The sequence below is a fragment of the Nerophis ophidion genome, linkage group LG02, assembly GCF_033978795.1.
Source record: "Nerophis ophidion isolate RoL-2023_Sa linkage group LG02, RoL_Noph_v1.0, whole genome shotgun sequence".
NCBI lineage: Eukaryota > Metazoa > Chordata > Actinopteri > Syngnathiformes > Syngnathidae > Nerophis > Nerophis ophidion.
Window position 1 is genome coordinate 49,032,054 of NC_084612.1, and position 14,964 is coordinate 49,047,017.

General features: G+C 41.2%; 1 protein-coding gene across 5 annotated transcripts in view; it reads right to left on the reverse strand.

The window, feature by feature from the left end:
• Positions 1–14,964, reverse strand: part of phc2b (polyhomeotic homolog 2b (Drosophila)) — a 104,078-nt gene that overhangs the window by 14,077 nt on the left and 75,037 nt on the right. For 4 of the 5 annotated variants that reach the window (XM_061885681.1, XM_061885687.1, XM_061885673.1 and 1 more), the window contains exons 9-11: positions 10,595–10,826; positions 6,288–6,487; positions 78–207 (exon numbers count right to left, since the gene is read on the reverse strand). In XM_061885681.1, coding sequence (XP_061741665.1) covers positions 78–207; positions 6,288–6,487; positions 10,595–10,826 — 562 coding nt within the window. The remainder of the gene's footprint in view (positions 1–77; positions 208–6,287; positions 6,488–10,594; positions 10,827–14,964) is intronic. The other variant, XM_061885667.1, reaches the window with a different exon arrangement.

A 14,964-nucleotide genomic window follows, 5' to 3' on the forward strand; every position in this document is an offset into this window, starting at 1 on the left:
ATTCAACGAATGCAGCTTTGTAAAATCATTCAATGTATTGATTTGTACTGGAGCCTGTTGGTCCCTTCCTGTCTCACCTGGGGGGTTCAAGTCTTCGGCCTCAGAGTCAGAGTTGGCGGCGTTGCTGACGGGGGTTTTGTCGGGGTCGGAGGACAGCTGACTGTCCATCTTCTTGGGGCTGTCCATCAGGATGGGAAGACGCTCCACCTGTTTCAGAACATGGCAAAAGGAGAATTCACCACACAGAAGCATCAATCTCTCATGGAACAGTGAAATGGTCTCCCTCTATCCCACTTTTTATGTCTCATTTCATGCCTTTTTTTTGCAACTTAAAACCCATTTCTTGCGCATTTGCCACTGCAGATGATTATTGCATAGTCAAAATGTACAATTGTCTAATGGTCCCAGCAAAGGGTCCACAAACTACGGCCCACAGGGCAGATACTCTCGGTGTCTCCTAGCCTCTCAGGAAAATCATATTGTCTTAAAATGCATTTTCCCATCGATTACGTGACATCGGCAAAGTGCGTGCTTTGTCAGTTAATTAGTGCACGAGGAATATATGTATAAATACAAACCCAGTTTCCATTTGAGTTGGGAAATTGTGTTAGATGTAAATATCGGAAAACAATGCTTTGCAAATCATTTTCAACCCATATTCAGTTGAATATGCTACAAAGACAACATATTTGATGTTCAAACTGATAAAAAATAAATTTTGTGCAAATAATAATAATAATAATAACTTTAGAATTTGATGCCAGCAACACGTGACAAAGAAGTTGGGAAAGGTGGCAATAAATACTGATATAGTTGAGGAATGCTCATCAAACACTTATATGGAACATCACACGGGTGGGCAGGCTAATTGGGAACAGGTGGGTGCCATGATTGGGTATAAAAACAGATTCCCAAAAAATTTACAAGAAAGGATGGGGCGAGGTACACCCCTTTGTCCACAACTGCTTGAGCAAATAGTCAAACTGTTTAAGAACAACGTTTCTCAAAGTGCGATTGCAAGAAATTTAGGGATTTCAACATCAACGGTCCATAATATCATCAAAAGGTTCAAGGATCAGGAGAAATCACTCCATGTAAGCAGCATGGTCGGAAACCAACATTGAATGACCGTGACCTTCGATCCTTCAGATGGCACTGTATCAAAAACAGACATCAATCTCTAAAGGATATCACCACATAGGCTCAGGAACACTTCAGAAAACCACTGTCACTGAATACAGTTCATCGCTACATCTGTGAGTGGAAATTAAAGCTCTACTATGCTAAGCGAAAGCCATTTATCAACAACATCCAGAAACGCCGCTGACTTCTCTGGGCCCGAGATCATCCAAGATGGACTGATGCAAAGTGGAAATGTGTTCTGATGAGTCCACATTTCAAATTGTTTTTTTGAAATATTCAACATCGTGTCATTCAGACTGTTATCGATGCAAAGTTCAAAAGCCAGCATCTGTGATGGTATTGGGGTGCATTAGTGCCCAAGACATGGGTAACTTACACATCTGGGCTGCGGAGCTGGTACTAAGCGCCGGGACGGACAAACTTCACAGTGTCCTGGCTGAATGAGCTGGTACCGGACACCTCAATATTTTTGAACGTATCCTTGCTCATCCATGCGGACTGGACACTGGCCGAGAGTTGGTTGGCGATCGAGAGTGGAGTCAGCTCTCTTGGTTGCTTTGTTGGGTCTGCTCCTCTCTCTGGCCATGCTCTCTCCACCCCAGCAGACGACGGCGTGGAACACCGCAGAGGCCACCACAGTGTATATTTTTATCTTACTTTTTATTCATAGCTGTATGTAGAAGAGGCTGGTTGCATCAGCTCCACTACTTTAATGTCTTTCACGTCCTTTGTGTTCTTTAATGTTTGATGTTTCCCTCTTACACACATGTAAGAGAGATGTGTACTATTGCTATGAGGTTGTTTTTTTCCGTTGGCCTCAGTCTGGACCCAATCTTCAGGGGCCCAGGCTTAGATCGATTTTTTTTAATTTTATTTTAATCTTTTTTTTTTCCCCCCACTTGTTTACCTGACCTGTATCTCATCTTTTTTGTAAGGGGCGCCTGAAGTTGGCAGACCCGTCAATGATCCTGTTCTGTCTCCCTGTAATGTTTGTTTGATCTTGAATGGCATTGTGCTGAAAATTTTAATTTCCCCTCTGGGATTAATAAAGTATGTCTGATTCTGATTCTGATCTGTAAAGGCACCATTAATGCTGGAAGGTACATACAGGTTTTGGAACAACATATGCTGCCATCCAAACGCAGTCTTTTGCATGGACGCCCCTGCTTATTTCAGCAAGACAATGCCAAGCCATATTCAGCATGTGTTACAACAGCGTGGCTTTGTAAAAAAAAGAGTGTGGCGCATTATGAAGCGTAAAATACGTAAGCGGAGACCCTGGACTGTTGAACGACTGAAGCTCTACATAAAACAAGAATGCGAAAGAATTCCACTTTCAAAGGTTCAACAATTTGTTTCCTTAGTTCCCAAACGTTTATCAAGTGTTGTTAAAAGAAAAGGTGATGTAACATAGTGGTGAACATGCCCTTTCCCAACTACTTTGGCACGTGTTGCAGCCTTGAAATTCAAAGTAAATTATTATTTGCAAGAAAAAAATAAAGTTTATGAGTTTGAACATCAAATATATTATCTTTGTAGTGCACTCAATTGAATATGGGTTGAAAAGGATTTGCAAATGATTGTATTCCGTTTATATTTACATCTAACACAATTTCCCAACTCACATGGAAACGGGGTTTGCATATACAGTATATATATATATATATATATATATATATATATATATATATATATATACACATATACACATCTATCTATATATATATATATATATATATATACATATATATATATATATATATATATGGACTTAGAAAATGTTTAATGATCCACAAGGGAAATTGTTCAACACAGTAGCTCAGTTAAAATGATGGAGAGTGTAAGGATGGAAAGGACAATGCAGGTATAGACTAGCTATAGCAATGTAAAATATAAGAAATATCTGCGAATATATACAATATATACTTAATATGTGTACAGTATATTATATATACAGATATAATATGTGTATAACATATATACAATATATACCAACTACAATGTACAATATTACAGAATTGTGGCAGCCCCATCATAAAATAGAATAGAGAGTGGATCCAGCAGAAAATATAATCTAAACATTAAAATCAAAGAGAAGTAGCTGACATAGAGGGTGTCAGGTAATGGACGGATATTATCTATTGCTGTATGGGGACTAGTGATTATACAGCTGGATGGAGTGCGGAATGAAGGAGTTATTGAATCGCACAGTGCGGGAAGGAAGCTGAAGGAGCCTGTTGGAGTATGAACTCCGCTGTCCCTCAATTGTCTGGTGGAGTGGGTGTGCAGGATTGTCCATGATGGCCAGCAGTTTGTCCAGTGTCTTCCTGTCCCTCACTAACACAAACGCCTCTAACTGCCAGCCAATAGTTTGGCTGGCTTTCCGGATCAGTTTATCAATCCGGTTTGAGTCCCTTTTGCCCGTGCTGCTCCCCCAACAAACCACTGCGGAGTGCAGGGCACTGGCCACAACAGACTGATAATATATATATATATATATATAGATATCTATATATATATATCTATATATATATATATGTGGGGCAAAAAAGTATGTAGTCAGCCACCGATTGTGCAAGTTCTCCCACTTAAAATGATGACACAGGTCTGTAATTTTCATCATAGGTACACTTCAACTGTGACAGACAGAATGTGAAAAAAAATCCAGGAATTCTCACTGTAGGAATTTTAAAGAATGTATTTGTAAATTATGGTGGAAAATAACTATTTGGTCAACCATTCAAAGCTTTCACTGATGGAAGGAGGTTTTGGCTCAAAATCTCACGATACATGGCCCCCCATTCATTCTTTCCTTCTCACGGATCAATCGTCCTGTCCCATTAGCAGAAAAACAGCCCCAAAGCATGATGTTTCCACCCCCATGCTTCACAGTAGGTATGGTGTTCTTGGAATGCAACTCAGTATTCTTCTTCCTCCAAACACGACGAGTTGAGTTTATACCAAAATGAATATGGATGATACAGCAGAGGATTGGGAGAATGTCATGTGGTCAGATGAAACCAAAACAGAACATCATGCTTTGGGGCTGTTTTTCTGCTAAGGGGACAGGACGATTGATACATGTTTTTATTTTTTTCCGACCAGTTCAACAACACTGCCATGAAAATGCTGACTGACCAGTTCAACAACACTGCCATGAAAATGCTAACTGACCAGTTCAACAATACTGCCATGAAAATGCTAACTGACCAGTTCAACAATACTGCCATGAAAATGCTAACTGACCAGTTCAACAACACTGCCATGAAAATACTAACTGACCAGTTCTATAACACTGCCATGAAAATGCTAACTGACCACTTCAACACTGCCATGAAAATGCTAACTGACCACTTCAACACTGCCATGAAAATGCTAACTGACCACTTCAACAACACTGCCATGAAAATGCTAACTGACCAGGTCAAGAAAACCACCATAAACATGCTAGCTGACAAGTTCAACAAAGCCGCAACGAAAATGCTAACTAAACAGTTCAATAACATCCCCATGAAAATGCTAACTGACCAATTAAACAACACTGCCATGAAAATGCTAACTGACCAGTTCAACAATAGTGCCATGAAAATGCTAACTGACTAACTAACTACTAAAGGGGAACATTATCACCAGACTATGTAAGCGTCAATATATATCTTTATGTTGCAGAAAAAAGACCATATGTTTTTTTAACCGATTTCCGAACTCTAAAAGGGTGAATTTGGCGATTTAAACGCCTTTAAATTGTTCGCTGTCGGAGCGATGACCTTTCACCCGTGACGTTACAATGGGAAGCAATCCACCATTTTCTCAAACACATTACACACACAAGTCAAATTAGCTCTGTTATTTTCCCTTTTTTCGACTGTTTTCCGTACCCTGGAGACATCATGCCTCGTCAGTGTGTTGTCGGAGGGTGTAACAACACGGTCAGGGACGGATTCAAGTTGTCTTACGTGGAGTGTGCATCGATTAGCATGGTATGCTAATCGATGCTAACATGGTAGAAATGGCAAGAATGTGTGGATATCCTGCGACACTCAAAGCAGATGCATTTCCAACAATAAAGTCAACTAAATCCCAAAGGTGAGTTTTGTTGATGTTATTGACTTATGTGCTAATCAGACATATTTGGTCACGGCATGACTGCCAGCTAATAGATGCTAACATGCTATTTAGGCTAGCTGTATGTACATTTGTAGCTATATTTGCATCCAGCCTTTCCCTCCACCCACATTTAATGCCAAACAAACACTTACCAATCGGCGGATTTAAGTTGCTCCAGTGGTCAAAAGATGCAATCGTTGGTTAGAAGACGATCGCCGAATAGCTTCGATAGCTATTCGCTCAATGGCTTCAGTTTCTTCTCATATTTCATTTTCGCTATCTGCCTCCACACTCCAACCATTCGTTTCAATACATGCGTAATCTGTTGAATCGCTTAAGCCGCTGAAATCCGAGTCTGAATCCGAGCTAATGTCGCTATATCTTGCTGTTCTATCCGCCATGTCTGTTTGTATTGGCATCACTATGTGATGTCACAGGATAAGTGACGGGTGGATTTACAGATAGCGAAAATCAGGCACTTTAAAGCCTTTTTTCGGGATATTCCATGATAGGTAAAATTTTGAAAAAAACTGGGAACTGATTTTTATTGGTTTTAACCCTTCTGAAATTGTGATAATGTTCCCCTTTAAGGAAAGAATGAATGGGGCCATGTATCGTAAGATTTTGTGCCAAAACCTCCTTCCATCAGTGAGAGCTTTGAATTGTTGACCAAATACTTATTTTCCACTATAATTTACAAATAAATTCTTTAAAATTCCTACAATGAGAATTCCTGGATTTTTTTTTTCACATTCTGTCTCTCACAGTTGAAGTGTACCTATGATGAAAATTACAGACCTCTGTCATCATTTTAAGTGGGATAACTTGCACAATCGGTGGCTGACTAAATACTTTTTTGCCCCACTGTATATGCGAAAAAAAATTATTCTAACATTAAGTGGGTGTGGCTTATACACCGGTGCGCTCTCCAGTCAGTAAAAAAAGAGTATATTTAATGACAAAACACATGGTACAATTCCACGTTGTGTGTGGCAATTTATACGACAGTTTGATGGCGTTTGTTTTCGCGGACTTACACACACGGGGAACGGCTCGGCGCCCTCCTGGATGACGAAGCCCTCGATGATGTGCGTAAGGACCTGAGGCTTGACGATCGCCTGCGGCAACTTGTTATCGCCATTGTGCTGCACGACGGCCGGCGCACTCTCACTTCCTGAGGTCACAACTGGTGGCGGGGACCCAGCTGCGGCCGCCGGCCTCTTGGTCCCCGGTTCTGCTGACAGGAAAAAAGAAAACAAGATGGTTTAACTTAAGGTAAATCTTGCTTGGATGGTCGACATTAAACTTTAAAGTGACAGAATATTTATTAGTGACAATTTTAATTACAGTATATTCAGACTGGTGTTTCCATATAACATTTTTATGTTATTACATGCTTGTCCAAGGCCACACTGACAAACTGAACACATATTATTTTGATAATAGTAATAATATTAGGGCTTCACGGTGGCAGAGGGGTTAGTGCGTCTGCCGCACAATACGAAGTTCCTGCAGTCCTGGGTTCAAATCCAGGCTCGGGATCTTTCTGTGTGGAGTTTGCATGTTCTCCCCGTGAATGCGTGGGTTCCCTCCGGGTACTCCGGCTTCCTCCCACTTCCAAAGACATGCACCTGGGGATAGGTTGATTGGCAACACTAAATTGGCCCTAGTGTGTGAATGTGAGTGTGAATGTTGTCTGTCTATCTGTGTTGGCCCTGTGATGAGGTGGCGACTTGTCCAGGGTGTACCCCGCCTTCCGCCTGGGGTCGCTGGTGCCTATCTCAGCTACAATCGGGCAGAAGGCGGGCTACACCCTGGACAAGTCGCCAACTCATCGCAGGGCCAACACAGATAGACGGACATCATTGACACTCACATTCACACACTAGGGCCAATTTAGTGTTGCTAATCAACCTATCCCCAGGTGCATTTCTTTGGAGGTGGGAGGAAGTTGGAGTTGCTTGAGGGAACCCACGCAGTCACGGGAGGTACATGCAAACTTCACACAGAAACATCCCGAACCCGGGATTGAACCCAGGACAACTGAGGATCTTCGTATTGTGAGGCAGACGCACTAACCCCCTTCACTAACCCTTCTCCCACCGTACTGCCCTAAATAAAGTTATTGTGACTCAAAATAATCATGGTTATTATTAATAGTATCAAGGTATTGTGTTCTAATAGTACTTATACGAGGCATGTGAGTTGAACTACATGAAAAAGACTGAAAATAAGCCGGGGGTCTGGGGGCCACAGGTCCTGATGGGGGGTTAGCCTACTCTATACAGTATTTACAACCTTATTACTAGATAAAGTAGTGTGTCAATAATGTCAATAACTAGATGTGTAGCTGTGAAGTGAACACTGATTCAGTCACTATGTAATTTAGTCACTAAAGTAATTGTGTTGACATCCACAGGAAACACATAGGTTAGCCTACTCTATACAGTGTTTACAACCTTACTAATGTTCACTTCACAGCCACAGATGGTTCATTTACTTATTGACATTATTTACACATGACTTTATCGGTTTTAGTCACTATGTTATTTAGTCACGACAGTAATTGTGTTGCCATCCACAGGAACCACATTGGTTAGTCTACTCTACAGTATACAGCAGGGATGTCAAACTCAAATACAGAGGGGGCCAAAATTTTAAACTAAACAAAGCCACGGGCCAAGGTTGAACAAATTAACCTTTTAATAGGGACCTGCGGGGTTTGGTGGTAGTGAGGGGTGTATATTGTAGCGTCCCAGAAGAGTTAGTACTGCAAGGGGTTCTGGGTATTTCTTCTGTTGTGTTACGGTGCGGGTGTTCTCACGAAATATGTTTGTCATTATTATTTGGTGTGAGTTCACAGTGTGGCGCATATTTGTAACAGTGTTGGCATTGTTAATACGGCCAACCTTTTAACAACACTCAATAAACGTTTGGGAACTGAGAAAACTAATTGTTGAAGCTTTGAAAGTGGAATTCTTTCCCATTCTTGTTTTATGTAGAGCTTCAGTCGTTCAACAGTCCGGGGTCTCCGCTGTCGTATTTTACGCTTCATAATGCGCCACACATTTTCGATGGGAGACAGGTCTGGACTGCAGGCGGGCCAGGAAAGTACCCGCACTCTTTTTTCACAAAGCCACGCTTTTGTAACACGTGCTGAATGTGGCTTGGCATTGTCTTGCTGAAATAAGCAGGGGCGTCCATGAAAAAGACAACGCTTAGATGGCAGCATATGTTGTTCCAAAACGTGTATGTACTTTTCAGCATTAATGGTGCCTTCACAGATGTGTAAGTTACCCATGCCTTGGGCACTAAAGCACCCCATACCATCCCAGATGCTGGCTTTTGAAATTTGCGTCGATAACAGTCTGGATAGTTCGCTTCCCCTTTGGTCCGGATGACACAATGTCGAATATTTCCAAAAACAATTTGAAATGTGGACTCGTCAGACCACAGAACACTTTTCCACTTTGCATCAGTCCATCTTAGATGATTTCAGGCCCAGAGAAGCGGCGGCGTTTCCGGATGTTGTTGATAAGTGGCTTTCGCTCTGCATAGTCGAGCTTTAACTTGCACTTACAGATGTAGCAACGAACTGTATTTAGTGACAGTGGTTTTCTGAAGTTTTCCTGAGCCCATCTTGTGATATCCTTTAGAGATTGATGTCAGTTTTTGATATAGTGCCGTCTGAGGGATTGAAGGTCACGGTCATTCAGTGTTGGTTTCCAGCCATGCTGCTTACGTGGAGCGATTTCTCCAGATTCTATGAACATTTTGATGATATTATGGACCGTAGATGTTGAAATCCCTAAATTTCTTGCAATTGCACTTTGAGAAACGTTGTTCTTAAATGTTTGACTATTTTCTCAAGCAGTTGGGGACAAAGGGGTGTACCTCGCCCCATCATTTCTTGTGAAAGACTGAGCATTTTTTTGGGAAGCTGTTTTTATACCCAATAATGGCACCCGCCTGTTCGCAATTGGCCTGCACACCTGTGGGATGTTCCAAATAAGTGTTTGATGAGCATTCCTCAACTTTATCAGTATTTGTTGCCACCTTTTCCAACTTCTTTGTCATGTGTTGCTGGCATCAAATTCTAAAGTTAATGATTATTTGCAAAAAAAAAAATGTTTATCAGTTTGAACATCAAATATGTTGTCTTTGTAGCATATTTAACTGAATACGGGTTGAAAATGATTTGCAAATCATTGTATTCTGTTTATGTTTACATCTAACACAATTTCCCAACTCATATGGAAACAGGGTTTGTAGATTATTCACATGTGAATAATGCTGTATAACAGACTGTATTTATATTAATCACATGTGAAAAATTCTTTATAATAGACTGTATTTATATTATTCACACATGAATAATGCTGTATAAGAGTGTATTTATATTATTCACATGTGAATAATGCTGTATAATAGACTGTATTTATATTATTCACATGTGAATAATGCTGTATAATAAACTGTATTTATATTATTCACAAATGAATAATGCTGTATAATAAACTGTATTCATATTATTCACATGTGGATAATGCTGTATAATAGACTGTACTTATATTATTTTCATGTGAATAATGCTGTATAATTACTATTTACAATATGCACATGTGAATAATGCTGTATAATAGACTATTTATATTATTCACATGTGAACAACGGTGTATAATACTGTATTTATGTGTTTCACATGTGAATAATGCTGTATAATAGACTGTATTTATAGTATTCACATGTGAATAATACTGTATAATACAATGTATTAATATTATTCACGTGTGAATAATGCTGTATAATATACTATTTACATCATTCACATGTGAATATTGCTGTACAATAGACTATTTATATTATTCACATGTGAATAATGCTGTATAATAGACTGTATTTATGTGTTTCACATGTGAATAATGCTGTATAATAGACTGTATTTATATTATTCACATGTGAATAATGCTGTATAACAGACTGTATTTATATTATTCACATGTAAATGTTGTATAATAGACTTTATTTATATTATTCACATGTGAATAATGCTGTATAATAGACTGTATGTAAAAAATACCCAAGTGTTTAGTGTTTATTTTGAGCGAATTGTGGTGCTGAATTTTCCCTATGGATCAATAAATTACTTTCTATTCTAGTCTATTTAATTCTATCAATATCTGATTTGGACACTTCTAGTCAACAAAATGAATTAATCCCATTCTGGAATGAGGCTTTAACACATCAAAATGTGGAAAAAGTGAAGTGTTGTGAACACTTTGAGATACCAACACATTACACCCATCCCTTCAATTGTTAACTTGCAGGATACTCAAGTCTTTACCTTGAGGCTGACCAGCCGGCGTTGTTGGGTCGGACTTGGCCTGCTCGACAGGCTTGGCGGGCGGCGACGGCGTCCTTTGCTGCTGCTTTGGTGGTGGCGGCAGTGGGGCCGGCAGTGGCGGCGGTGGCGGTGGCGGCTTTTGTTGCTGCTGCGGGGTGGTGGAGGCGGCACACGTCTCTCTCACCACCAGCGAAGTTGGCTTTTCTCTACAGTCCTGAAGCATCCGAGAGGCCTACGGAACAACATGGCAGAGAGGGGACGGTTAAGACTGGAAAATCTCTATGTGGAGGGGGGGCGTGGCCTGCAGGTGTGCCGCGGAACGGAGTGTGCAAGGACCGGCCTCGAAGACAGCGACAGGTGAGTGTATGGCCCAGGTGGGCCTTGTTATCCAAACACTGTGATAACGTTGCTTGGATGGCAACATGTGTTGCTCCAAAAGCTGTATGTACCTTTCAGCATTAATGGTGCCTTCACAGATATGTAAGTTACCCATGCCTTTGGGCACTAATACACCCTCATACCATCACGGATGCTGCCTTTTACACTTTGTGCCCATAACAGTCCGGATGGTTATTTTCCTCTTCGGTCCGGAGGACACGTTGTCCACAGTTTCCAAAAACAATTTGAAATGTGGACTCGTCAGACCACAGAACACTTTTCCACTTTGCATCAGTCCATCTTAGATGAGCTCGGACCCAGCGAAGCTGCCAGAGTTTTTAGGTGTTGTTGATAAAGGGCTTTTGTTTTGCATAGTAGAGTTTTAACTTGCACTTACAGATGTAGTGACCAACTGTAGTTATTGACAGTGGTTTTCTGAAGTGTTCCTAAGCCCATGTGGTGATATCTTTTACACACTGATGCCACTTTTTGATGCAATACCGCCTGAGGGATCCAAAGTCACGGGCATTCAATGTTGGTTTTCGGCCTTGCCGCATACGTGAAGGGATTACTCCAGATTCTCTGAACCTTTTGATGATATTAAGGACCATAGATGGTGAAATCCCTAAATTCCTTGCAATAGCTCGTGGAGAAAAGTTGTTCTTAAACTGTTAAACTTAAACTGTTCTTAAACAATTTTCTCAGGCAATTGTTGACAACGTGGTGATGCTCGCCCCATCCTTGTTTCTGAATGACTGAGAGTCAGAATAATTGTATGCAAGTTATCACAAAACGCTCTGTTTCCATGAGTTCCCGGCAAGCAGACAAAAGCTGTCTTAGATCTCACCAAGCAAAAGGCCTGTAAAACTCTACAGTGTATGATGGGAAGCGATATGGAGGTGTTGGTTTCTTTGATCTATTGTAATCCACAGGAAGATGTAGTCTTGACCCGAGATCTACAAAGCGGAGAGGAAGCAGGACCTGACGTAAGCTAAAGGCATCTTTTCTTTGAACTGTTTTGTGACCGAAGGCAACAGCTGTTTACGACCCCCCTCCCTTTAGAAACAGCTGATGCTATGTAATCAGGGATAGTCCAAATAAAAGAGGAGGCGTAGAATTCTCTTGTTAGAGCGTGGGACGACACTGTACAAGGGTAAAGGTCTATCTGCTCTCCTCACTGAGCTAAATTGAATCCCGTCTCTGTTTAATTCCTTGCTTCTTTTCTGTTTAATGTCATCGGTGTTTGAACCTGACACTGAGCATTTCATTGAAGCTGCTTTTATACCCAATCATGGCACCCACATGTTCCCAATTAGCCTCTTCATCTATGGGATGTTCCAAATAAGTGTTTGATAAACAGTCCTCAACTTTCTCAGTCTTTTTTGCCACTTGCGCAAGCTTTTTTGAAACATGTTGCAGGTATCAAATTCCAAATGGGCTAATATTTGCAAAAAACAAAGTTTTCCAGTTGGAACTTTACGTATCTTGTCTTTGCAGTCTCCTCAATTGAATATTTGTTGAAAAGGATTTGCAAATCATTGTATTCTCTTATTTATCATTTACACAACATGACAACTTCGCCACTTACGGCGCCTCGTAAAAGGCGGGAAAAAGTTAGACGCTGTGTGTAAGCCTGCAACGAGTCTCTATTCCGCGACCATGGTGCAACAACAACAATAACGGCAGGTGTGTGTCAATGAGAGACAGGGAAGAGGTTTGTTGCATCTTCACTGCACTGTCCCAAAGTAGCAACCTTGCCAAGTCGCCAGGGAAACAAACCATATTAAAATGTTTGTGTTTGGGTGAGAAAATGTAAACCTTTCACTCTAGTTGTCTTTCTGGTCTTCAAATTCATCATATTTCACATCTCCAAGTTTGCAATATAGTCCAAAATTGCAAAAGCCTGAGTGCCCAGAGTCCTGCTGGCACCCTCCAATCATTTGTGGCAGCTTTAGGGTACTTTGAACGGCTGCCAGCGTCTTAAAATTTAATAATAATAATAATACATTTTATTTGGTATAGCGCTTAACAGGATAAAAAATTTAAATATAAAACAGTTCAAAATAATAATATAAACTACACGAAATATAAAAGCAGTACATTGTAAAATACATAACGCTGGACATTTATAGGACGGGACATTACACAGAACATTAATCACAGGTTAAAAGCAGATCTGAAGAGGTGTGTTTTGAGAAGGCTTTTGAAGGTAGGAAGGTCTGAGCAGTCACGGATGGGTTTGGGAAGAGAGTTCCAGAGGGTGGAAGCAGCGACGGAGAAGGCTCTATCACTCCAGGTCCGGAACTTGGTTCTGGGTGGTGGGGAGCGGAGGCTGCGTGAAGGGGTATGGCGGTGAAGCAGATTGGTGAGGTAGCAGGAGCCTGGTTGTGGAGGGCATTGTGGGTGAGGAGGAGGATTTTAAAGAGGATCTGGTGAGGAACAGGGAGCTAGTGGAGTTCCTGAAGGACTGTGGTGACGTGTTCACGGGAGCGGGTGTGGGTGAGCAGGCGGGCAGCAGAGTTTTGAATGTATTGGAGTTTATTGAGAATTTTGCAAGATGAGCCGTATAGAGGATGCTGTTGCAGGATGCAGTAATCGGGACATTGTGGTGCAGTTGGGAGAGTGGCTGTGCCAGCAACCTGAGGGTTCCTGGTTCAATCCCCAGTTTCTACCAACCTAGTTACGTCCGTTGTGTCCTTGAGCAAGACACTTCACCCTTGCTCCTGATGGGTGGTGGTTAGGGCCTTGCATGGCAGCTCTCGCCATAAGTGTGTGAATGCGTGTGTGAATAGGTGAATGTGTAAATAGTGTCAAAGCGCTTTGAGTACCTTGAAGGTAGAAAAGCGCTATACAGGTATAACCCATTTACCATAATCAAGTCTGGAGGTGATGAAGACATGTCTCTATCCATCCCTCTGGATGGATGGAGACATCATATATTCTACATATATATGTAGAATATATTTATATTATTCATATATTATATATTTAATATATGTCATATATTATTTTTTATTATTATTATTGTTTATTGTGAGCGAACTGTGGTACTGAATTTCCCCCAGGGATCAATAAAGTACTGTCTATTCTATTCTAAGTAAGCAACAAGGAAATGAATAATGACTATTACAGCAACTTTAGGTGTGTAGCAGTCAGCACACCACAGGTAAGGGAAGGTCAGATCCAGCAATAAATTTGTGGCATCGATACCATGTCTAGTATTCGTACATGAACAATTACAGTCATTCATCCATCCATCCATTTACTACCGCTTGTCCCTTTCGGGGTCGCTGAGGGTGCTGGAACCTCAGCTGCCCATGGGCGGAAGGCGCCGTACACCCTGGACAAGTCGCCACCTCATCCCAGGGCCAACACAGATAGACAGACAAACATTCACACTCACACTTTGTTTGTGCAAATCATAAATGAAAAAATATTACAAGGATTTGCAAATCCTTTTCAACGTTCTGGGTGTTATTGATAAAATGGCGTTGGCTTTGCATAGTAGTTTTAACTTGCACTTGCAGATGTAGCGAAAAACTGTAGTTACTGACAGTGGTTTTAAGCCGATCCCCAGGAACATGTTTTTGGAGGTTAAATCCATCCATCCATTTCCTACCGCTTGTCCGTTTTGGGGTCGCGGAGGATGCTGGAGCCTATCTCGGCTACACATGAGGGGAAGGCGGATTACACCCTGGACAAGTCGCCAACTCATCACAGGGCCAACACAGATGGACAGACAACATTCACACTTTGTGTAAATCACAAATAAAAACAGAATAGAATGATTTGCAAATCCTTTTCAACATTCTGGGTGTTGTCAATAAAACGGTGTTGTTTTAACTTGCACTTGCAGATGTAGCTACTGACTGCAGTTACTGACAATGGTTTTCAGCCTACCCCCAGGAACATCTTTTTGGAGGTTAAATCCATCCATCCATTTTCTACCGCTTGTCCCTTGGGGTCGCGGGGGGTGCTGGAGTCTATCTTAG